Source organism: Prionailurus bengalensis, chromosome B3 (genome assembly GCF_016509475.1).
Source record: "Prionailurus bengalensis isolate Pbe53 chromosome B3, Fcat_Pben_1.1_paternal_pri, whole genome shotgun sequence".
NCBI classification, from domain to species: Eukaryota; Metazoa; Chordata; class Mammalia; order Carnivora; family Felidae; genus Prionailurus; species Prionailurus bengalensis.
Window position 1 is genome coordinate 33,959,531 of NC_057355.1, and position 25,950 is coordinate 33,985,480.

At 35.8% G+C, this 25,950-nt stretch overlaps 1 protein-coding gene across 13 annotated transcripts in view; it reads left to right on the plus strand.

Annotated features, from left to right (window-relative positions):
- Positions 1 to 25,950, plus strand: part of MYO9A (myosin IXA) — a 279,521-nt gene that overhangs the window by 42,117 nt on the left and 211,454 nt on the right. For all 13 annotated transcript variants that reach the window (XM_043553998.1, XM_043554007.1, XM_043554005.1 and 10 more), the window contains exons 3-4: positions 12,875 to 12,969; positions 19,663 to 19,725. In XM_043553998.1, the coding sequence (XP_043409933.1) occupies positions 12,875 to 12,969; positions 19,663 to 19,725 (158 nt within the window). The remainder of the gene's footprint in view (positions 1 to 12,874; positions 12,970 to 19,662; positions 19,726 to 25,950) is intronic.

Genomic DNA, 25,950 nt, shown 5'->3' on the forward strand with positions numbered 1-25,950 from the left:
TACACTTTTTGTTTTAGAGTTGAAAGGAAAAGGTAGTATTACCTATTTTTTTTTATTAAAAGAATTTTTTTTTATGTTTATTTTTGAGACAGAGAGAAACAGAGCATGAGTGGGGGAGGGGCAGAGAGAGAAGGAGACCCAGAATCTGACGCAGGCTCCAGGCTGGGCTGTCAGCACAGAGCCCGACGTCAGGCTTGAACCCATGAACCGTGAGTTCGTGACCTGAGCTGAAGTTGGTTGCCCAACCAACTGAGCCACCCAAGCGCCCCAATATTACCTATTTTTTAAAAGAGATTTTGTGAGGTATAACTGAGATACAGCAAACTGCACATATTGGAAATGTACAGTTTGATAAAATTTGACATGTATATATACTAATTAAGCCACTGTCACAGTCAAGATACCGAATACATCCATTATTCCCAAAGTTTCTTTGTGATTCACAAAGTGTAAGTATAGTGTAAGAAACCACTTACACACTTACACTATAGATTAGTTTGTGATTTCTATAATTTTGTATAAATGGAATCATATACCATATACTCTTTTATGTTTGATTTCTCTTGGTATAATTATTTCAAGATTCATCCAGGTTGTATGTGTCAGTAATTCATTCCTTTTGCTAAGGTGGAATTCCACTGCATGGGTGCATGATGCTTTGCATTTATCCATTTACCTGGTAATGGACTTTTAGATTATTGCTAGTTATTCACTGTTGCATATAAAGCTTTATACAAGTCTTTGTGTGGACATACACTTTACTTTGGGTGAATACCTAGGAGCGGAATGACTGGGTTATATGATAGGTATATGCTTAACTTTTTTTTTTTTTTAATTTTTTTTTTTTTTTCAACGTTTATTTATTTTTGGGACAGAGAGAGACAGAGCATGAATGGGGGAGGGGCAGAGAGAGAGGGAGACATAGACTCGGAAACAGGCTCCAGGCTCTGAGCCATCAGCCCAGAGCCTGACGCGGGGCTCGAACTCACGGACCGTGAAATCGTGACCTGGCTGAAGTCGGACGCTTAACCGACTGCGCCACCCAGGCGCCCCAATGCTTAACTTTTTAAGAAGCTGCCAACTTTTTCTACAGTGTTTTTACTTACATTTTATATTCCCACCAGGCAGTGTGTGACAGTTCCAGTTACTCCATATCCCTGCTAACCCTTGATATAGTCATTCTTTTAAATTTTAGCCATTCAAATATATATACAGTGGTATCTTACTGAGGTTTTAATTTGCATTCTATAATGACTAATGCTGTGAGCACATTTTCATGTGTTTATGTGCCCTCTATATATCTTCTTTGGTGAAGTATCTGTCAAAATTTATTGCCTAATTTTTTATTGGATTTTCTTAAATTTTTTTTAATGTTTATAATTTTTGAGAGAGACAGAGTGCCAGTTGGGGAGGGACAGAGAGAGAGGGAAACCCAGAATCCGAAGCAAGCTTCTGACTCTGAGCTGTCAGCACAGAGCTGACATGCACTGGCATGAGATCATGACCTGAGCCAAAGTCAGATGCTTAACTGACTGAGCCACCCAGGCACCCCTCTTGCGTTTTTGATTTTAGCCATTCTGATAGGTGTAAGGTAATATCTCATTGTGGTTTTGATTTGTATTTCCCTGATGATGACTGATGTTGAGCTGGATTTGATTTGTATTTCCCTGATGATGACTGATGTTGAGCATCTTTTCATGGCCATTTGTATGTCTTCTTTGGATAAATAAAATGGGTCCTCTGCCCATTTTAATTTTATTTTTGGCTTTTTGTGTGTGTGTTGAGTTATATATATATATATATATTTTTTTAAATATATTTTAGATATTACCTTATTGATATATTATTTGCAGATATTTCTCCCTCTCAGTAGGTTGTCTTTTTGTTTGTTGTTGGTTTCCTTCACTGTACAAAAGCTTTGAAAAAAAAATTTTTTTTTTATTGGTGTGGTCCCAATTGCTTATTTTTGCTTTTGTTTTCCTTGCCTTATGAGACATACCTAGAAAAATGTCACTTCGGCTGATGCCAGAGAAATTACTACTTGTGTTCTATTTTAGGATTTTTATGGTTTCAGGTGTCACATTTAGGTTTAATTCAATTTGAGTCTATTTTTGTGTATGGTGTTACAAGGTGGTTCAATTTCATTCTTCTGCATGTAGCTGTCCAGTTTTTCCAGCACTATTTATTGAAGAGAATGTCTCTCATTATATGTTCTTGCTTCCTTTGTCGTAGATTAATTGACCATATAAATGGTTTATTTCTCAGTGCTCTATTCTGTGCCATTGATCTGTGTGTCTGTTTTTGTGCCAGTACTGTACTGTTTTGATTATTACACCTTACTAGTATATCTTGGAATGTGGAATTGTGATACCTCTAGCTTTGTTTTTCTTTGTCAAGATTGCTTTGGTTATTCCAGGTCTTTTCTGATTCTGAAGAGATTTTACTATTATTCTAGGTTTTAAAAAAAATCCTGTTGGTATTTTGATAGAGATTGCATTGAATGTATAGATTGCTTTGGGTAGTATAGACATTTCAACAATATGAATTCTTCCAATCCATGAGCCTGGAATATCTTTCCATTTGTTTGTGTCATCTTCAGTTTCTTCAATCAGTTATTTTGTAGTTTTTGAGTATAGGTCTTTCACTTCTTTGGTTAAGTTTATTCTTAGGTACTTTATTATTCTTTTTGGTGCACTAGTAAATAGTCTTGTTTTCTTAATTTCTCTATGTGCTGCTCTGTTATTAGTGTATAGAAATGCTACCAATTTCTGAATATTAACTTTGTATCATGCATCTTTACCAAATTCATTTATTATTTCAAATTGCTTTTTGGTGGAGTCTTTAGGATTTTCTGTGTGTAGTATCATGTCATCTGCAAATAGCAATAGTGTAACTTCTTTACCAGTGTGGTGCCTCTTCTTTTTCTTGTCTGATTGTTGTGGACAGGACTTTGAGTACTGTGTTGAATAAAAGTGGCAAGAGTGGACATATTTGTCTTCTTCCTGATCTTAGAGGAAAAGCTCTTTGTTTCACCATTGAGTGTGATGTTAGCTGTGGGTTTTTCATATATATAGTCTTTCTTATATAGATGTATGTGCTCTCTAACCCCACTTTGTTGAGAGTTTTTACCATGAATGGAATTTAAATTTTGTCAAATGGGTTTGTTTTCTGCACCTATTGAGATGATGATATGATTTTTATCCTTTGTTTTGTTGATGCTGTGTATCACATTGATTTGCAAATCTTGAGCCATTCTTACATCCATGGAGTAAGTCTTACTTGATTGTGGTGAATGATCTTTTTAATGTATTGTTGTATGTGGTTTGCTAATATTTTGTTGAGGAATTTTGCATCTATGTTTATCAAGGATATTGGCCTGTAGGGGTGTGTGTGTGTGTGTGTGTGCGCGCGCGCGCATGTGTGTGTGTGTGTGTGTGTTGTTTTTTGATTTTTATCATCAGAGTAATGCTGGCCTTGTGAATTTATTTGGAAGCTTTCCTTCCTCTTGTGTTTTTTGGTATAGTTTGATGAGAATAGGTATTAACTCTTTTCTAAATATCTGTGAATCTGTCCTGGACTTTTATTTTTTGGTAGTTTTTTGATTACTGATTTACTTGTAATTGGCCTTAGATTTTCTATTTCTCTTTTGTTCAGTTTTGGAAGATGATATGTTTCTAGTGATTTATAGACTTCTAGGCTGTCTAGCTTGTTAGTATATAATTTTTTGTAGTATTCTCTTATAATTCTTTACATTTCTGTGATAGTTGTTACTTCTCTTTCATTTCTGCTATTACTTATTTGGGTCCTTCCTCTTTTTTTCTTGATGAGTCTGGCTAAGTGTTTTTCAATTTTGTTTACCTTTTCAAAGAACCAGCTCTTGGTTTTATTGATTAAAAAAATTTTTTTAATGTTTATTTATTTTTGAGAGAGAAGGAGACAGACAGCACAAGCAGGGGAGGGACAGAGAGAGACAGAGACACAGAGTTTGAAGCAATCTCCAAGCTCTGAGCTGTCAGCACAGAGCCTGACGTGGGGCTCGAACTCACAAACCATGAGATCATGACGTGATGCTTAACCGACTGAGTCCCTCAGGCGCGCCTACTGATTTTTTTTCTATTGCTGTTTTTAGTCTTAATGTCATTCATTTCTGCTCTGGTCTTAATTATTTCCTTCCTTCTATTTACCTTGGGCTTTATTTGTTGTTCTTTTTTTTTTTTTTTTTTTCTGGTTCCTTTAGTTGTTAATGTAGATTGTTTGAGCTTTTTCTTGTTTCTTGAGTTAGGCCTGTGTTGCTATATATTTCTCTCCCTTTCTCTCTTTCTCTGTCTCAAGAACCAGCTCTTGGTTTTATTGATTTAAAAAGTTTTTTTTAATGTTTATTCTTTTATTTATTTATTTATTAATTAAAAAAAAAAATTTTTTTTTCAACGTTTTTTATTTTATTTTTGGGACAGAGAGAGACAGAGCATGAACGGGGGAGGGGCAGAAAGAGAGGGAGACACAGAATTGGAAACAGGCTCCAGGCTCCGAGCCATCAGCCCAGAGCCCGACGTGGGGCTCGAACTCACGGACCGCGAGATCGTGACCTGGCTGAAGTCGGACGCTTAACCGACTGCGCCACCCAGGTGCCCCTTTAATGTTTATTCTTGAGAGAGAGAGAGAGAGAGAGAGAGAGAGAGAGAGAGAAGGGCATAGGGAGAGAGAGAATTTCAAGCAAGTTCCTCAGTGCAGAGCCTGATGTGGAGCTCTATCCAATGATCCCCGTATCATGACCCAAACAGAAGTCAAGAGTCTGATGCTCAACCAACTGAGCCACCTAGGTATCCCTAATTTTAAAAAATGGTATTCATCAGGCACTTATAAATATTTGTAGATTGCTTTGGGGTAGTGAGGACATTTTAACAATGTGAATTCTTCCGTGAGCACATAATGTATTTCAGTTTATTTGTGTCGTCAGTTTTTGTCATTAATGCCTTTTGGTTTTCATTGTACAGATCTTTAACCTCCTTGGTGAAATTTCTCTCAAATACAGCCATCTCTCAGTAGTACCTTTTGAAGAGCAGAATTTTAAATTTTGATGAAATCCAGTTTAACCATTTTTTTTCTCTTATGGATTGTGTTTTTGGTGTCATATTTAAGAAAACTTTGACTAAACCATGGTTGCAAAAGTGTTCTATGTTTTGTTTTGTTTTTTCATTAGTTTTGTAGTTTCAGTTTTGCATTCAGGTCTATGATTAATTTTGAGTTTATTTTGTATATGGTGTATAGATCCAGTGTTTTCCTATGAGTATCTAATTGTTTCAAAACTATTTTTGTTGAAAGACTATTTTTCCTTTACCTCGTTTGCCTTTGTGTCTTTGTCAAAAAAAATTGTACATATATATGTGGGTTTATTTCAGCATTCTGTCTCCTGTTGATTCGTTTTTCTTCATGACAATGCCATGCTACTTTCATTATGCAGCTTTATAATAATTTTGAAATTAGGTAGTATTAATCCTTCTTTTGCTTATTTTGGATATTCGAGGCCTTTGCATTTCCATATGAATTTTAGAACTAAATTGTCAGTTTTTCTATAAAAGTTTTTTGGGACTTTGGGATAGTGTTAAATCTATAGTTTAATTTTTAGAGAAGTGATATGGTAACAATATTAAGTCATCTGACCCATGAACAAGTTTATTTCTCTACTTATGAAGATCATCTTTAATTTCTCTGAGCAATATTCTGTTGTTTTTAATGTATAGGGCTTGAACATGTATAGTAAGATATATTTGTCAGTATTTATTGATGCTTTTATAAACAGTATTTAACATTTTTCAATTGTTATTTCCTAGTATATAGGGATACAGTTGAAATTGGTACTTTGATCTTGTACAAGCTGGCTAGGTACAAATATTAATTTCAATTTTTTAAAATTTTTATTGGATTATCCACATAAGAAGTCATATTTGTGAACAAAAAGGCAGTTTTATTTACTTTCTTCCAGTTGGAATTTTTTTTCCTGCAGATTTCACTAGTTACTCCAGTATGAAGAGATGCGGTGAAAGTAACATTCTTGTCTTGGGGGAAAGCATTTAGCCTTAAACATTAAGTGTGATGATAGCTGTTGGTTTTGTGTAGATGTTCTTTATTAGATTGAGGTCCATTCCCTTTCATTCTTACTTTGTTTAGAGTTTTTATCAGGAAAGGTTGGATTTTGTCAAATGCTTTTTCTGTGTCTATTTGAGATAGTCATATGGTTTAAAAAAGAATAGTTTGTTAATATGGTAAATTATATTGATGGATTTTTTAAATTTAATTTATTTTTAAAAATTTATATCCAAGTTAGTTAGCATATAGTGCAACAATGATTTCAGGGGTAGATTCCTTAATGTCCCTTACCCATTTAGCCCATCCCCCCTTTCACAATCCCTCCAGCAACCCTCAGTTTGTTCTCCATATTTATGAGTCTCTTATGTTTTGCCCCCTCCCTGTTTTTATATTATTTTTGCTTCCCTTCCCTTATGTTCATCTGTTTTGTATCTTAAAGTCCTCATATGAGTGAAGTCATATGATGTTTGTCTTTGATTTTGCTTAGCATAAGACTCTCTAGTTCTATCCACATAGTTGCAAATGGCAAGATTTCATTCTTTTTGATTGCTGAGTAATACTCCATTGTATATATATACCACATCTTTATCCATTCATCAGTCAATGTGCAGTTGGGCTCTTTCCATACTTTGGCTATTGTCGATAGTGCTGCTATAAACATGGGGGTGCCTGTGTCCCTTTGAAACAGCACACCTGTATCCCTTGGATAAATACCTAGTAGTGCAATTGCTGGGCCATAGGGTAGTTCTATTTTTAGTTTTTTGAGGAACCTCCATACTGTTTTCCAGAGTGGCTGCACCAGTTTGCATTCCCACCAGCAGTGCAAAAGAGATCCTCTTTCTCCGCATCCTCGCCAACATCTGTTGTTGCCTGATGTGTTAATGTTAGCCATTCTGACAGGTGTGAGGTGGTATCTCATTGTGGTTTTGATTTGTATTTCCCTGATGATGAGTGATGTTGAGCATTTTTTCATGTGTTGGTTGGCCATCTGGATGTCTTCTTTGGAGAAGTGTCTAGTCCTGTCTTTTGCCAATTTCTTCACTGGATTATTTGTTTTTTAGGTGTTGAGTTTGATAAGTTCTTTATAGATGTTGGTTACTAACCCTTTATCTGATATGTCGTTTGCAAATATCTTCTCCCATTCTGTCCGTTGCCTTTTAGTTTTGCTGATTGTTTCCTTCACTGTGCTGAAGCTTTTTATGTTGATAAGGTCCCAGTAGTTCATTTTTGCTTTTGTTTCCCTTTCCTCTGGAGACGTGTTGAGTAAGAAGTTGTTGCGGCCACAAAGAGGTTTCTGCCTGCTTTCTCCTCAAGGATTTTGATGGCTTCCTGTCTAATGTTTAGGCCTTTGATCCATTTTGAGTTTATTTTTGTGTATGGTGTAAGAAAGTGGTCCAGGTTCATTCTTCTGCGTGTCACTGTCCAGTTTTCCCAGCACCATTTCCTGAAGAGACTGTCTTTATTCCATTGGATATTCTTTCCTGCTTTGTCAAAGATTAGTTGGCCATATGTTTGTGGGTCCATTTCTGGGTTCTCTGTTCTCTTCCACTGATCTGAGTGTCTGTTTTTGTGCCAGTAACACACTGTCTTGATGATTACAGCTTTGTAATACAGCTTGAAGTCTGGGGTTGTGATGCCTCCTGCTTTGGTTTTCTTTTTCAAGATTGCTTTGGCTATTCAGGGTCTTTTTTGGTTCCATACAAGTTTTAGGATTGTTTGTTCTAGCTCTGTGAAGAATGCTGGTGTTATTTTGATAGGTATTGCATTGAATATGTAGATTGCTTTGGGTAGTGTTGACATTTTAGCAGTATTTGTTCCTCCTGTATATTGATGGATTTTTGATTGGTAAACCATTTTGGCATTCTGGGGATAAACACCAATTGTCATGATACATTATCCTTTAATGTATTGCTGGATTTGGTTTGCTAAAATTTTGTTTAGAATTACTGATATGTGGTCATGAGAAATATTGTTTTCTTTAATGCTTTTTTTTTTTTTTTTAATAAGGATAATTCTGGCCATATGGGAATGAGTTGGGGTGTTTTTTTTTTTTTTTTTTTTTTTTTTAATTTTTTTTTTCAACGTTTATTTATTTTTGGGACAGAGAGAGACAGAGCATGAACGGGGGAGAGGCAGAGAGAGAGGGAGACACAGAATCGGAAACAGGCTCCAGGCTCTGAGCCATCAGCCCAGAGCCTGACGCGGGGCTCGAACTCACGGACCGCGAGATCGTGACCTGGCTGAAGTCGGACGCTTAACCGACTGCGCCACCCAGGCGCCCCGAGTTGGGGTGTTTTATATTTTTGGAAGAGTTTGTGTAGAACTTCTTTTTTCCTCCTACTATCAGTGTTAGGATTGATATGATGGAATCCAGGCCTGGTGTTTTCTTTGTAGGAAAGTTTTATGTATTTATGTATGTATGTAATTATCTATTTAGAGAGAGAGAGCAGGGAAGGGGGACAAAGGGAGCAAGAGAAAGAATCGTAAGCAGGCTCCACACTCAGCATAGGGCTCCATGCGGGTCTTGATTCCACAATCCTCGGATATATTGGAAATTCAACTTACTGAACCATTCAGCTACCCTGCAGTAAAGTTTTAAACAAAGTTTGAATTTTTAAAGTAGATACAGATCTACTTTGAACCTGTTTGTGTCTTTGCACCTGAAGTATGTCTCTTGGGGAAAGCATGGAGTTGGATCATTTAAAAAAAAAACATCTTTTCTGCCAGTTACTTGCTTTTTGACTGGAATGTTTAAGCCATTTACAGTTAATGTAATTACTAATGTAGGATTTGTGTCTGCCATTTGATTTTTAATAATTTTTTTAATGTTCTTGTATTCTTCCATTATTATCTTCTGTTATGTTAAGGAGATGTTTTCTAGCATACCATTTTAATTTTGTTATCTCTTGTTTGTTTGTTTTAGCAGTATTCATGAGCATTCCAATTAACATAACAATTCAGTTTGGATTACTACCAACATGTGTTCTTTTTTTCTTCATATAGATTTGCTTTATTAAGTGTCCTTTCATTTCAGCTTATATTACTTCATTTAGTATTGCCTTGTAAGGACCATTTGCTGCCTAATGGATTCTTTTGGTTTTTGTTCATTTAAATATCTCAATTTCTCCTTTAATTTTTAAAGACGGTTTTATGGGACACAGAATTCTTGGTTGACCGGCTTGTCTCAATGCTTTGAATATATAGCTCCACTCTCTTCTATTCTTGATGTTTTATTTGGAGAAATTCGATGTTACGCTTATTGAGGAACCTATATATGGTAATGTGTTGCATCTCTCTCACTGCTTTTAAGAAACACTTTTTGTCATTCAACAGTTTGATCATTATTTGTCTAAGTACTTATTCTTCATACTTTGAATTTGTGAAGGTTGTTAGATATATAGATTAGTGTTTTTCATGAAATTTTGGAAGTTTTGGGCTATTCATTGTTAAAATATTGATTCTGTGTTTTCCTCTCTATCCTCTCCTTCTGGTGTTCCCATTATATGCATATATTGGCATGTTTGATGGTGATCCACCCGTGTCTGAAGCTCACTCTGTTCATTTCTTGTTTATCTCCCCCCTGCTATTCCTTAGGTATCATCTCAATTGATCAGTGTTCAAGTTTCGTGATTTCTTCTACTTGTTCATATCTCTACTTGAGCCTCTTCAGTGCATTTTTTATCTTAGTTAATTACTTTTCAGTACTGGAATTTTTATAATTTCTCTGCCTTCACTAATATTCTCTACTGTTAAGGCATCTTTGTCATATTTTCCTATAATTGTTTGAAAATATTTAAAATAGTGATGTAAAGTTTTGGCTTTGGAGGTCCAACATCTGGGCTTTTTCAGAGACAATTTCTGGTTATTGTGTTTATAAAATTTTTTTGTGTCCCTACTTTCTTTCTTTTTTTGCATGTCTTATAATGTTTTGGTGAAAAGTGGGCATTTTTATTAATACAATGTGGCAGTTTTGGAAATGAGGTATTTACCTCCTCCCAGGATTTGTGGTGGTTGTTTTGTTTTTGCTGTTTGGTTGTCCATGACTTCTTTGAAATTAGTCTGTGAGGTCTGTTCTTTTTTTCTGTGAGGGCTTTACATTCTCTCTTCATTTAGCTTAGTGGTCAGGTAATAATTGGACAAAGATTTTAAAAAAATGTCCTGAAGCAATAAGGTTTCCAGTTTGTGTGTGTGTGTGTGTGTGTGTGTGTGTGTGTGTGTGTGAAGTTCTTAAGTTGTTTGGTTACCTCATTTTTTGCCCCATTCTCCTATCCATACCTTAGGCAGTTGCAGTGTTCTAATCAATTGCCTCTGATCGATTTTAACAAATATACATGGGTGAAAAGGCTGTTCCTTGTGAGTGCTTTCCAAGTCATTTCAAGTAAAGATAACCCTTTGAGTGAGGTTTTCCAGTGAAATACCATGTAGCTCAAATTCTGACAGTTACTTGTGGGATGGGGCTTTGGCTATAATCCTGTTTTGATCCTTCAATGGCTTTTAGGCTGCCTTTGAAACAGACTGTAATTATAGGGCATTGCTTTTCTCTTCAGCATGGAGCTAGGGAGAGGGAGATGGTAATTGGCTAAGTTAAAATGCCACAATGCCTTTTTTCTTACTGAGATTCATCTGTTTTCCCCTCAAAGGATTATTGCAAGCCTTTGGTTAATTTCTAGAGTTGTCAAAAAGTTGATTTGGATAATTTTTTTGGTTTTATTTCTCCTATGAAAAAGAGAATTTTCAGAGATCTTTATCATTTCTCTGACCTTACTTTCAATGATCTTTTCAGGAGATTTAAGTAATAAAAAATTCTTTCTATGTCTACCTTTCTGGTTACCATTTCTGCTGTTCTCCATTCCTTCCATATGTTGATCCATATTTGAATATGATATTTTCCTTTTGCATTAAGGACTTCCTTTAATGTTCCTTTTAATGTGGTTTGGCCTATGATGAGTATTTTCAGATTTAGATGTCAGAAATTGTCTTTCTTTGGCCTTTAAAATTAAAAGAATAACCTTATAGTAAAATTGTATGAATTTTAAAACCTGTTAATTTTTGTATTGTATACAATCTGAGTACCCATTACCTCTTGAAACTCCCTCACACATTCCTTATCTTCAAACCCTCTGACTTGCCTTCAATACTCCCATAATCCGTGAAGACTACGTGTCCCCTGTTGTTGTTGTTTTGAAAATGTCACAGAAATGGAATCACACGCTAAGTACAGTTTTGGGACTAGCTTCTCTCATTCAGCATTATGTCTTAAAGATTCATTCAAGTTGTTGAATATGTGAATTCAACCGGGGATTATTTCTTTTAAATATAAATTTTAATAAATTTTATTGGGATGTAACTTAGAATAAAATGTAGCCATTTAAAATTTATACTTCAGTGATTTTTGATAAATGTGTATACACTTAACGTAACCATCATTATTACACAATGAAGCTGTAGAATATTTTCATTACTCCTTGTGCCCTTTTGTAGACATTGCCTAACCACACCCTCATTCCCAGACAACTCTGATCTTCTTCCCATTACTGTTTTGCCTTTTCTAAAATTTCATATTACAATATGTACTCTTGAGTCTGATTTCTTCTATGTGGCGTAATGTTTTGATATTCATCAGTGTTGATGTATCATCTTTATTGCTGGGTAATATTCACTGCATTGTGTATACTTTGGTAACAATATATTCTTTTATAAATAGTACTATAACTTTATTTTAAGTTGATGTAATAAAGTGCAATACATTATGTAGTGAAACCTTATTTCATTTATACTATTCCAAAATTGCGATTATTTTTTTTTAATGTTTATTTATTTTGAGAGAGAGAACACACGTGAGCAGGGGAGGGGCAAAGAGAGAGAGGCAGAGAGAGAATCCCAAGCAGGCTTTGTGCTGCCTCTGAGCTCAGAGCCCAGCATAGGGCTCTATCTCATGAACCATGAGATGATGATCTGAACTGAAATCAAGAGTGGCCACTTAACCGATCGAGCAATCTAGGCACCCCTAAAGTTGTAATTATTTTGATGTAATTATTCTGCTTCTATCTCCTTGTTATTTAATTTAGTTAGATCTAAAAAATTATATATTGAAATATAGTAAGAAAGTTTGCTGGCTCTGGGATGTAAAAGTTAATTTTAAGGAGTGTTAAATCTTTATAATTAAAATTTATTTATTAAACTTTTTAAAAAAATATTTATTTTTGAGAGAGCATGAGCTGGGGAGGGGTAGAGAGAGAGGGAGACAGAATTCGAAGCAGGCTCCAGGTTATCAGCACAGAGGCTGACGTAGCGCTCAAACTCTTGGACCGTCTGAGCCAAAGTCTGACAATTAACTGACTGAGCCACCCAGGCACACCTACTTAAGATTTATTTTACTGAAAAGCATAAAATACTTGTTTTTTCAAAAATTTTTTTCAACACGTATTTATTTTTGAGAGACAGAGCGTGAATAGGGGAGGGGCAGAAAGAGAGGGAGACACAGAATGTCAAGCAGGCTCCAGGCTGTCAGCACAGAGCCTGACATGGGACTCAAACTTGTAAACCGTGAGACATGACCTGAGCTGCAGTTGGACGCTTAACCAACTGAGCCACCCAGGTGCCACTCTTCCTACTTGGTTTTATTTCAACTATTAGTTTTTTCTCTTTTACTTTACCTAAACCATAGGAGTCTGAAGTTAAAGAAAATTGCTTTTCTACTGTCTCTTGCATTTTGTATCTTTGAGCTGACCTAAGTAAGATTTTCCATTTTTAAAATGAAATTAACAAGAACTATTTATTTTGACAGGCCTTTGGAAATGCAAAGACAGCTCATAATAACAATTCAAGTCGTTTTGGCAAGTTTATTCAAGTAAATTACCAAGAAACTGGCACTGTACTTGGGTAAGTAGCAGTAATAGGCTTTGGAGTATGTTTGTATTTTTACCATTGTCTCTTCATAATCCGTAGATTATTCATTTACTCTTAATGAGCATAGTGAAACTGGTGTCTATTAAGTTTTTTCTTCTAAACTTTTTTTTTGTTTTGGAAAAGTTCAAGCCTGAGAAAAGTTCAAAGAATAGTGTAGCGCTTATATACCTTTTTTAAAAAAAATATATAACTTATTGTCAAATTGGCTTACCTACAGCACCCAGTGCTCATCCCAAGTGCCCTCCTCAATGCCCATCACCCATTTTCCCCTCTCCCCCACCTCCCCACCCACCCTCAGTTTGTTCTCTGTATTTTAGAGTCTCTTGTGGTGTGCCTCCCTCCCTCTGTGTTTGTAATATTTTTTTCCCCTTCCCTTCCCCCATGGTCTTCTGTTAGGTTTCTCAAGATCCACATATGAATGAAAACATATGATACCTGTCATTCTCTGACTTACTTCTTTCACTCAGCCTAATACCTTCCAGTTCCATCTACGTTGCTGCAAATGGCATGATTTCATTCTTTGTCATTAGCACTTACATATCCTTAATGTAGATTTATTAATTATCAACAATTTGCTGCATTTGTTTTATCTCAGTGTGTTATGCATACATTCATTTTTTAAAATTGTTTTTGAGTAAGTTGGGCATATAATTTGACCCCACACAGGAATCACAGCCACATTTTCCTATATAATACTTTTTAAGAAATTAAATATGTTACAATAACATTAAAACAATTTTTTTGTAATGTTTGTTTATTTTTGAGAGAGAGAGAGAGCCAGAGTGCAAGCTGAGGAGGGACAGAGAGAGAGGGAGACACAGAATCCGAAGTAGGCTCCAGTTTCTGAGCTGTCAGCACAGAGTCTGATGTAGGGCTTGAACTCAGGAAATGTGAGATCATCACCTGAGCCGAAGTTGGACACTTAACTGACTGAGCCACCCAGGTGCCCCTCCAGTAACATTTCTTACATAGTGTGTAATCAGAGTATCTCTGGTTGTGTCAGCAATATACTTCCTAACTTTAAAATAACTAATAAGCTTTATTTTTAGAGCAGTTTTAGGGTCACAGCAGAAATGAGTAAAAAGTACAGAGTTCCCATATACCTCTTTACTCTATCCCCCAGTTTCCCATGTTAAGAACATCTTGCATTGGTGTGTTCCATTTGTGTTGTATATTCTGTGGATTTTGACAATTGTATAAAGACATGTATTCACCATTACAGTATCATATGGAGTAGCTTTACTGCCCTAAAAATCCTGTGTGTTTTGCCTGTTCATCCCTTTTTACTCACTAACCTTTGGCAACCACTTATATTTTTATAGTACCCCTAAGTTTTGCCTTTTTCAGAATGTCATATAGTTGGAATCATATAGTGTATGGTCTTTACAGTTTGGATTCTCTGCCTTATTCTTAAAAAAATTTTTTTTTAAATGTTTATTTTTGAGAGAGAGACAGAGAGAGAGGGCGGAGCTGGGGGGGGGGTGGCAGAGTGTGAGAGGGGGAGGAGCAGAGAGAGGAAGACACAGATTCTGAAGCAGGGTGTAGGCTCTGAGCTGTCAGCACAGAGCCTGACGCAGGGCTCAAACTCATGAACCTTGAGATCATGACTTGAGCCGAAGTCGGATGCTCAACTGACTGAGCCACCCAGGCACCCCCTTTGCCTTAGCACTTTGTATTAAAGTTTGTTCCACACCTTTCATGCTTGATTTTATTGGGCTAATGTTAAATGTATGTATTAATTTGGAGATAATTGACATCTTGGGCTATTTAGAACTGCTTTTAAGTTTTTGTATTTCTTATTTATTCCTAAGTATTTTAATGTTGTTATTAAAAGTGTGATTTTTCTCTTGCATTATATCTTCTAGTTGTTTGAAGATATATATGAAAGTTACTGATTTTTATATTTGTATCTTATTATCTTATTTTTTGCATTTTACTGTCGTATCTCTTACCTTTTCTTGGTATATATGCAAAAATAGATATTTTTACCTTTTTTTCTGCTCTTACATCTTTAGTAATTTTTTCTCTTGTCTGATTCCAAGTAATTTTGTTTCAGACCTTTATATGAATGACTTTACTTTTTTCCACTAAGTAAAATGCTGGTTTTAGGACATTTTATCACATTAATGGATTAGTATCGATTTAAATTTTCTGTGAGTGGTTTTCTGAGTAACAAAATGATATTGCATTTTATCAAATGCATTTTTCACATTTGTGGAGATTAGCATAATCTTCATTCTGAGATATATCAGGGTTATCATTATTTTCCTAATATTGAATCATTTTGTGTTCCTGGGAAAACAGTCTCACTTGGTCAGTACAAAATGATACGTACACACACACTCACATACATATGTACACAAACATATTTTTGTAGACACATATAAATTGGTTCTATTCTGTTTTCTAGTTTTTATTTATGATTTTTGCGTCCATATTAATAAGTGAGATTGGTCTTTTTCAGGCTATTTTAATTATGCTTACTATTTTACTTCTTTTAATTTTAAAATTTTGACCAAAACTATGTACATTCTCCCCCTGCCAACAAAAACAAAACAAGAAGGATAAATCCTTCTTCAGTGATAAGTTTCATAACTTATTTCCTTTCTTATTAAAACTATGTTTCCAAAGGTACAGTTGGTACTTTTACTAATAAAAATGGGATGCAGTCAAGTTGTCAAGTTGTACTTTTCTAGTATTTATGATTGTGATGCAGGAGAGGTTGATAATAGGTACAGTAGTATATATTGCTTTGTAACTTATAAGATATCATTATATATATTCATTGATTTTTTTTTTTTTAACTTTTTTCAAAGTTTATTTATTTTTTGGGGGGGACAGAGAGAGACAGAGCATGAACGGGGGAGGGGCAGAGAGAGAGGGAGACACAGAATGGGAAACAGGCTCCAGGCTCCGAGCCATCAGCCCAGAGCCTGACACGGGGCTCGAACTCCTGGACCGCGAGATTGTGACCTGGCTGAAGTCGGACGCTTAACCGACTGTGCCACCCAGGCGCCCCAATATATTCATTGATTCTTAAGACAATTTCATGAAGTAGGAATGGCAGATGTTTATTTTCCCATTTTATGAATGAAATCCTGGCTCTTACATGTTAAGTGATGACCTAAAATGGTTAATCTCTTCTCTTACAACAGTGATGAACAAAAATCTTTATCTTGAGTAGTAAGTCAACAGATACATATTGAAAAAATTTTTTTTCATTTCAAAAATTTCTAACTCTTAGCAAATATATGTCAAACATTTTTCTTTCATTTTATCATTCATTGGGCAAACATTTATGGAATTCATTTCTAGTACCAGGCACTGTGCCAAGTGTTGAGGACAAAAAAAAAATATATACACTTGTCCTCTGCCATTAAAATTCTCATAGTCTTTTTGGGAAGACATGTTTACATAAGAGGATTACAGTAAGTGAGGTAAGTACAGTGATTAAAGCACGCGTCTGGGAGAGTTCACAAAAAAGGATTTTTATCTTGGGTCTTGAAAAATTACTAAGAAGAAAAAGTGGTAAATCACATTATTGATTGAGGAAATGAATGGAATCATAAGAGCTTGGTGTACTTGAGAAGTTCAGAGGCTATAATGGTCAATTGGTTTCAGATTCTGAATAAAGCTCCAATGTTTATAATTTACCCTTTTGACATTGGGAAGGAGATTTTAAAAATTTTATTATATAAAATGTCAAACATAGAAGTAAAGAGAATAGTACAAGGAATGCCCATTTGATTAAACAGTTATCCTGTCTTGCCATATATACTTCATCTATTTTTTTCTTTTTCTTTGCTGATGTATTTTAAAAAACAGTCCCAGGTAGATATAACATCAGTTTACCCATACATACTTTAGTATGACCAGCAGTGAAAGAGGAATAAAATGAGTAGATCTTATTTTATAGGTAAATAACTCTCAGAGCAGTATAACTTATGGATTGGAGGGGAGGAAGGAGAGATGTCTAGGAGTATGTTGGTGTAGCTGAAAGAGAGAGGCTTTTAGTTAAAATAGATCTGGTATCCAGTCATAGTTCTGCTGTTTACTAGCTGCATGATCTTAATATCTTTGAGCATCAGTTTCTCCACTTATGAAATAGGCAGTAATATTTGCCATGCAGAGTGGGTGTAAGGATTTCATATACTATGTAGAATCTAAAACACAAATGAGTAAACAGAAAGCAGATTTATACCTATAAACACACAGAACAAATTGATGGTTGCCAGAGGGGAGGAGGATGGTGGAATGGGCAAAATGAAGGCTGCCAGTTAGGATTGAATAAGTAAGTCATGGGACTAAAAGGCATTGCATAGGGAATATAGTCAATGATACTGTAGTAGTGAGGAACCGTAGCTACACTTGTGGTGAGCATAGTATAATGTATAAACTTGTTGAATCACTATGTTGTATACCTGAACACCTGAAACTAATGTAACATTGTCAACTAAATGTTGACATAGTCAAATAAAATAAAAGAATTTAACATACTAGTTTATGTTAGTTCCCTTTGTCCCATCTTATACAGATAAGACCCTGTTTCAGTAGTTTAGAGGTGATGATGTTTATTCAGAGGAAATGATGCATTTTAATTGCTGGTAGTGGTAGTGATAATGGGCTTACAAAGAAGGCACATTTGAGCTTCATTTTCATTTTCATTTCCATCCAATGGATGGAACCTATTGGATAAAGAGTGGGTATAGACTGTAGAATTAAAAGTGGAAAGAAGAGCATGAACAATGCAGTCAGGAGTGAATGGTGTGCTTGTGGAAATAACCTGTATGTGGGAGTGATGAAATACTGAGCATGCAGTGGGAGGGAACTGATGGCAATAAAAGCTCCAAAGTCAGATTTTGACCCCACAGAGGTTTGTGCTAAGTAATTTGGATTTAGTAGGCTAAAGCTTTTAAATTTCAGACCATAGGAGCCTCTTTTGCAGTGGGAGCTTAACTAATTGCTTCAGTTTGGTAATAGGTATTGAAGACTTGAAGTGGTGGGGTACAGGCTGGATAAAGAGAATAACGTAGGGGAAGGAAAAAAAAAAAAAAAGAGGTTAGAATGGGAGAGAGCCAAAGCATAAGAGACTGTTAAAAACTGAGAACAAACTGAGGGTTGATGGGGGGTGGGAGGGAGGAGAGGGTGGGTGATGGGTATTGAGGAGGGCACCTTTTGGGATGAGCACTGGGTGTTGTATGGAAACCAATTTGTCAATAAATTTCAGAAAAAAAAATAAATAAAAACTTAAAAAAAAATTTCAAAAAAAAAAAAAAGAATAACGTATCAGATGTTTATGTTTCAATTCCTCATTACTTTTAGGGTAAAATCCATTCTTCTGGCATATGGTATATTGGTTCTTCTTGATCCACTCCACTTGTCTGTCTCATTCTTTAGCCATGTTAACTAATTATCTTCCTTGATGTTAAGTACCCTCCTTTTATGCGTTTATACAATGCAGTTCTCCTTGCCTTCTTCTGGTCAGTCTTTCAGATTTTAGAGTCATTTAGTCAGTCATCAAATAGTTTTTGTGAATGTTTACTATGTGCTGGGAACTCACCTCTATATGAATTGTTCCTTATGTAATTTTTTCCTTCTTGGATTGAGTCTTACCTATCTCTCTTGGTATATCCATAATATCGTGGTCATTGCTCTATAATAAACCCTATACCAACTCAGTATGATAGCTCCTTGTTTACATATTTCCTCCACTAGTTTGTAAGCCTCTTGAGAATAGATAGTACATCAGTATTTTCATATTTGAACAGTGCTTAGTACAGTGCCCAATTAATGAATACTTACTGAGTAAATAATAAATGAATAGATTCCAGAATGTGGTAGTAGCACGAGTATGTTAAGAAATGTGTCTTTGAGCCTCATTTAGGCATCTGACGAAAGTATAATATCTGAAAGAATGTGCAGTGGCATGGTATCTGGGTGGCTGAGTCAGTTAAGTGTCTGACGTCAGCTCAGGTCATGATTTCACGGTTCGTGAGTTCGAGCTCTGCATTGGGCTCTCTGCTGTCAGCACAGAGCCCGCTTTGGATCCTCGGTCTCCTCTCTTTCTGCCTACCCCCTTCCCTGCTCACACTCAAGTGCGTGTTCTATCTCTCTGTCTCTGTCTCTGTCTCTCAAAAAATAAACATTAAAAAAAACACAAAGGGTTGCCTGGGTGGCTCAGTCAGTTAAGCATCTCGACTCCTGGTTTGGGCTCCGGTCATGATCTCACAGTTGGTGAGTTCGAGTCCCATATCAGACTCCATGCTGAGAATGTGGAGCCTGCTTCAGATTCTCTTTCTCTGCCCCTCCCTTGCTCATGCTCTCTCTCTCTCTCTTAAAATAAATAAACTTTAAAATATTTTGAAAAGAATGTGTAGTGGTATATGAACCTGGAAAGAAAGTAAAGTCTATGCCATGGGTGGGTCTTCTGTGCCATGTTTTGAACTTGTGACTTTATTTTGATTTATTGACTCCCCTCTGCCAAAGACTTAACGAGTTTATGAATTTAACGTAGGTAACATTGCCAGCATTTATAAAACAGTTGTAATGGTAAATGTACTAAAATGATATGGATAGTATTCTTTGTACTTTTGCATCTTCTATGAAACAGTGTTTATCTACCTTAAGCTTTATTGTTTATATCAACCAATTTTATTTTTCTTCTAGTGCCTATGTTGAAAAATATCTACTGGAGAAGTCCAGACTCGTTTATCAAGAGCATAATGAACGGTACAGATTTTTATTAGTATAATTTAATTAAGTTAACATTTGTATTATGCAGATCAACTTTTAGGATGTTTGTATATTATGACTTTTAATTCAGTTTATACTGTGTAATCCCTTTATGTATAATTGCTGTTACTATCACTGGCAGAACATTGCACTTTTTCAGAGGCTGCTAGGAGTTTTTTTTAAAACAAGGTATGTTTACAAGCATACCTTGTTTCATTGCACTTCATAGATACTGTGATTTTTACAAATTTGTTTGTGGCAACCCTGTGTTGAGCAGGTCTTTTGGCACCATTTTCCCAGTAGCATTTGATCACTTTGTATCTCTCTGTCTCAAACTTTGGTAATCCTTGGAATATTTCAAACTCTTACATTATTATTATATTTGTTACCATGATCTGTGATCCATGATTACAACTAGCTGAAAGCTTGGATGATGGTTAGCATTTTTTTTTTTTTTGGCAATGCAGTGCTTTTAAATTAAGGTATGTACATTGTTTTTTAGACATGATGCTATTGCATACTGAAAAGACTATAGTGTAGTGTAAACATAACTGTTATATATACTGGGAAACAAAAAAAAATTATTTGCCTCATGTTATTTTGATTCTTGCTTTATTGTATGTAGTGGTCTGGAACTGAAACCCACAAACAGTTATCTCCGAGGTGTGCCTGCACGTGGAACTGTTGCCATTTCTAAATTCTAGGCAAACTGTCCAAACAGGAAAACAGTGGTATCTCAGATTATTGCTTTTTGTGAGCATTGTGCCTTTGGGCTTTTCCCCATGTCTTAGTGTTCTATTTCTAATTTGAGAAAATTTTTAATAAGGCACTTAATTTTGTTATATGAAGTATACGGGACTTCAGAGATGATATCTGTAACTTTGTACGGATGAAGAAACCAAATGTCAGGGGAAAGAAAGACCCCAAATATAAGAGCAGTAAATGATTTGCTTCATGCTACAATGAGACAAAATAAAGTTAAGAATCAGAGTTGGAAGTTAAAGAGACCTACATTCAGGGGCACCTGGGTGGCTCAGTCGGTTAAGCATCTGACTTCAGCCCAGGTCATGATCTCACAGTTCGTGAGTTAGAGCCCCGCGTTGGGCTCTGTGCTGACAGTTCAGAGCCTGGAGCCTGCTTCAGATTCTGTTTCTTCCTCTCTCTCTCTCTCTCTCTCTCTCTCTCTCTCTCTCTCTCTCCCTCCCTCCCTCTCTCCTCCTCCTCTACTCATGCTCTGTCCCCCTTCTCTTTCAAAAATAAATAAACATTAAAAAAAAAAAGAGACCTACATTCAAATATTGACTATGCCTTTGGCATCTGTTTCTTTGATATTTATTCCCATTATACAGATAGAAGACAAGAGTTATTTGGAGGAGTAAATGAAATAACATTTATAAAGTGTTTAGGAGCAGCTTGGTGGCTAAGTCAGTTGAGCGTCTGACTCTTGATTTTGGCTCAGGTCATGATCCCAGGGTTATGGTATTGAGCCCTGCATCAGGCTCCATGCTGAGCATGGAGCCTGCTTGGGTTCTTTCTCTCTCTCTCTCTCCCTCACTTGAGCTTGCTGTCTCTCTAAAAGTAAAAATAGGGACGTGTGGGTGGCTCAGTCAGTTGAACGTCCGACTTCACCTCAGGTCATGATCTCATGGTTCCTGAGTTCAAGCCCCACATCTGACTCACTGCTGTCAACGCAGAGCCTGCTTCAGATCCTCTGTATACCTCTCTCTGCCCCTCCGCCACTCTCAAAAATAAATAAATGAAACATAAAAAAAAATAAAATAATTAAAAAAAATTTAAAAAGTAAAGTGCTTAGTGTGGTCCTTATATAATTAAACTTCAGTAATTAATAGCTAAAATTATTGTAATGAATACCTTCCAGGTTAGGACTAGAACTCAAGACTTAATTTTTCTGTGGCTAGCAGATGAGGAAATTTAAATTAGAAGTTTTTTGAAATGAGGGGAAGGGAGTTTTAGGAAGAGAATAGCTTCATAAAGATTTGTAGAGCTAAAAGATACTTCCATGAGAAGATTATTAGTAACTTTTTCTAACACATTTTAATGGAATGGTAGGGATATAGCATGGTTTCAACAATGGGAGGGAGATAAATAAGATCCAGAGTTTATAAACTAATTCACTATTATTTTGCTGGATTCTATTTGTGGATAGATGTATAATCTTTATTATGTGTTGCTGCGTTTGGGTTGCTAGTATTTTGTTGAGGATTTTTTTATGTCTGTATTCATAAGGGATATTGCTGTAAGTTTTTTTGTTTTTCTCCTGATGTCTTTGGTTTTGGTATCAAGATAATACTGTCTCATAAAATGAGATGGGAAAAGTTTGGGAAGGATTGGGTTAATACTGTTTTAAATGATTGGTAGAATTTACTAGTGAAGCCATCTGGTTCTGGGGTTTTGAGGGAAGTTTTGATTATTAATTCAAACACTTAGTTATTGTAAGTCTCTGTAGATTTTTTGTTTCCGTTTTAGCCAGGTTTGAAGATTTTTATCTTTCAAGGAATTTGTCCGTTTCATTTAGTTCATCTAATTTGTTGACAAAAAAAAATTACAGTATTCCCTCATAATATTTTTTATTTCTAAAAGACTAGTAATAATGTTTCCCCTTTTCTTTTTGAATTTGAGGTTTACTCCTATCTTTGTTTGGGCTGCTATAATAAAATACCTCAACGTGGGAAGGCTATAAACAATAGGAATTTATTTCTTAGAGTTCTGGAAGCCGAGAAGTCAATGATCAAGGTGACAGCATGGTTGCATTCTGGTTAGAGTTCTTCCTGGTTCATTACTCATACCTTCTTGCTTGGTCCTCATGTGGTGGAATGGGATAGGGAACTCTGTAGGACCTCTTTTATAAGATTACTAATCCCATTCATTAGGGCTCTACCTGTCATGACCTAATCAACCCCAAAGGCCCCACTTCCTAATACCATTATCTTTTGGGGTTAAGATTTCAAGATAGGACTTTGAGGCGCACACATTCAGACCATAGCAATCTCCCCCACCTTTTGGGTCGGTTTAGATAAGAGTTTGTCAATCTTGTTGATTTTTTGAAAGGACCAAGTTTTGGTTGATTTTTCTGTTTCCTGTTGCCTATTTTATTTCCCTTCTCATGCTTATCACTTTGTTCTGCTTGCTTTGGATTCATTTGCTCTTATTTAAATTAAAAAAAAATTTTTTTTAAGCTTCTTAAGGTGAATGGTTAGATTTGAGTTCTTTCTTCTGTTTTAATATGGGTTTACAGCTAGCTATAAAGACCCACTGAACATTGCTTCAGTGGTTCCCATGTTTTGGCATGTTGTATTTTTGTTTTCATGCATCTCGGTGTATTTTCTAATTTCCTATGTGATTTCTTCTTTGAACCCATTGTTATGTAGGAGTGTGTTTGTGAATTTCCTTCTGTATTTTTGAATTTTGGAAATTTGTTATTGGTTTTTTATTTCATTGTAAGGTCGTTAGAGAACATAGTTTGTATGATTTCAGTTTCCTTACGTTTATTTAAACTTTATTAAAATTTTTTTTAAGGTTTTTTATTTTTAAGAGACAGAAACAGCACGAGTGGGGGAGGGACAGAGCGAGAAGGAGACACAGAATCCTAAGTAGGCTTCAGGCACAGAGCATGATGTGGGGCTCAAACTTACAAGGTGCAAGATCATGACCTGAGCTGAAGTCGGACACTTAACTGACTGAGCCACCCAGGCACCCCTATTTAAACTTTATTTATTTATTTTGAGAGGGAGAAAGAGAGGGAGGGAAGGAGGGTGGGAGGGAGAGAGACAGAATCCTAAACAGGCTTCGCATTGTCAGCACAGAGCCTGATGTGGGGGGCTCAAACTCATGAGCTGTGAGAGCATGACCTGAGCCAGAATCAAGAGTCAGACACTTAATGAACCACCCAGATGCTACAATCCCCTTACATTTATTGAGACTTGTTTTATAGCCTAACATTTTTTTTAAAGTTTATTTATCTTAGAAAGAGAGAGTGAGTGCACAAGCACGCTTGGGCAGAGAAACAGGGAAGAGCAGAGAAAGCGGGAGACAGAATCTGAAGCAGGCTTCAGGCTCCAATCTGGCAGTACAGAGCCTGACCTGGAGCTTAAACTCACAAACCGTGAGATCATGATCTGAGCCGAAGTTGGACACTTAACTGACTGAGCCACCCAGGCACCCCAGATAGTCTAACATTTTCTAACCTGGAGAATGTTTCATGGGTATTTATCCTGCTGTTGTTAGATGGAGTATTCTATAGATGGCTGTTAGGTCTGGTTGGTTGTTAGTATTTTTCAAGTTTTCTTTTTCCTTGTTGATCTTTTGTCTTGTTCTGTTTATTATTGAAAGTGAGATGTTGGAATATCTCAGTACTATGTTGAATTGTTTTTTTTTTTCTCTCTTTTTTCAGTTCTTTCAGTTTTTGCTTTATGTATTTTGAAGCTTGTTTTTATATGTATTTATATTTAGAATTGTTACATCTTTTTGACCAATTGACCCTTTTGTCATTATAAAATGTCCTTTGCAGCTAGTAATAATTTTTGTCTTAAGGTCTATTGTATCAGATGTTAATATAGACATTTCAGCTTTCTTTCATTTATTTTTTTTGCATGGTATTTTTTCCATCCTTTTTACTTTAAGCCTTTTTGTATCTTTTAATCTATAGTGTGTCAGTTGTAGATAGCATATAGTTGATTTTACTCATCTTTGGACTCGAGTGTTTAATTTATACTTAATATAATTGCTAAGATAGGATTTATGAATGTTATTTTGCTATTTGTTTTATATATTTTTATGATGTTTTAGTTCTTCTATTCTCCAGTTACTGCTGTGTTTTGGATAAATAGATGTTTTCTGTGTACCGTTGGCATCTCTTATTACATATTTCTTAAGTTATTTTATTAAAAAAAATTTTTTTTTACATTTATTTATTTTTGAGAGACAGAGAGAGCGCACAAGTTGGGGAGTGGCAGAGAGAGAAGGAGACACAGAATCCGAAGTAGGCTCCAGGCTCTGAGCTGTCAGCACAGAGCCTGATGTGGGGTCTGAACTCATGAACCGTGAGATCATGACCTGAGCCGAAGTTGGATGCCCAACCGACTGAGCCACCCAGGCGCCCCTAAAATTATTTTCTTAATGCTTCCCCTGGCAATTACAGTTAACATTTTATCAATCTTCTTTGGAGTAATAACTTGATTTTGATAATGCACAAATAACTTTGCTCCTGTGTAGCTCTGTTCCTTTCCCTCTCCTTTGTACTATTATTGTCATGTAAATTACATCTTTATAATGGTAGACCCATCAATACAGATTGGTCATTGTTTTTTGGCTGGTGTCTTTGAGATCTAATAGGTGGGAAAAGAATGACAGACAAAAAACTTAAATACATGCTATCTTTTATATTTACTTACATAGTTGCCTTTTTAGTGCTATTTATTTCTTCATGCTTAATTGAAAATTGTCTGGTCTCCTTTCATTTCAGCTAGAAAAAGGCCCTGTAGCATTTCTTATGGGACCCATCTGCTAGCTATAAAGTCTCTTAATTTTTGTTTATCTGGGACTATCCTAATATCTCCTTTATTTTTGTAGGATAGTTTTGTTGGACATATAATTTTTGATTGATAGTGTTTTTACTCTCAGTACTTAAAAGTGTGTTATCCTTCTGGTGCCATGGTTCCTGATGAGAAATCTTTTATTAGGATTCCTTGATTAGCATATCTTTTCATGGTGCTTTGAAAATTTGTCTTTGTGTTTAAATAGTTTTGTCTAAATGTCAATCTCTTCAAGTTTTTTTCCCTGGAGTTTGTTGAGTTTCTTGGATGTGCAGTTGTTTTTTCATCACATTTGGAGAGTTTTTGAACATTAGTTTATCAGATATTCTTTTTGCTCCTTTCCTCTCTTTTTGGGACTCCTATTGTGCGTGTGTTGGTGTCTGCTTAATGGTGTCCCACAGATATCTGAAGCTCTGTTCAGTTTTCTTCGTTAATTTTTCTTTCTCTTCAGACTAGTTTCAAATGACCTGTCTTCAGGTTCACTGATGCCTTCTGCCCCCTCAGGTCTGCTGTTGAGTGCTTTTAGGTAGTTTTTCATTTCAGTTATTATATTTTTCAATTCCAATTCCTTTTTGATTTTTTTAAGTTCTATATATTTATTGATAGGCTCTATTTGATGAGACACTATTCTACTTTCCTTTAGTTCTTTCACATGGTTTCCTTTGGTTCT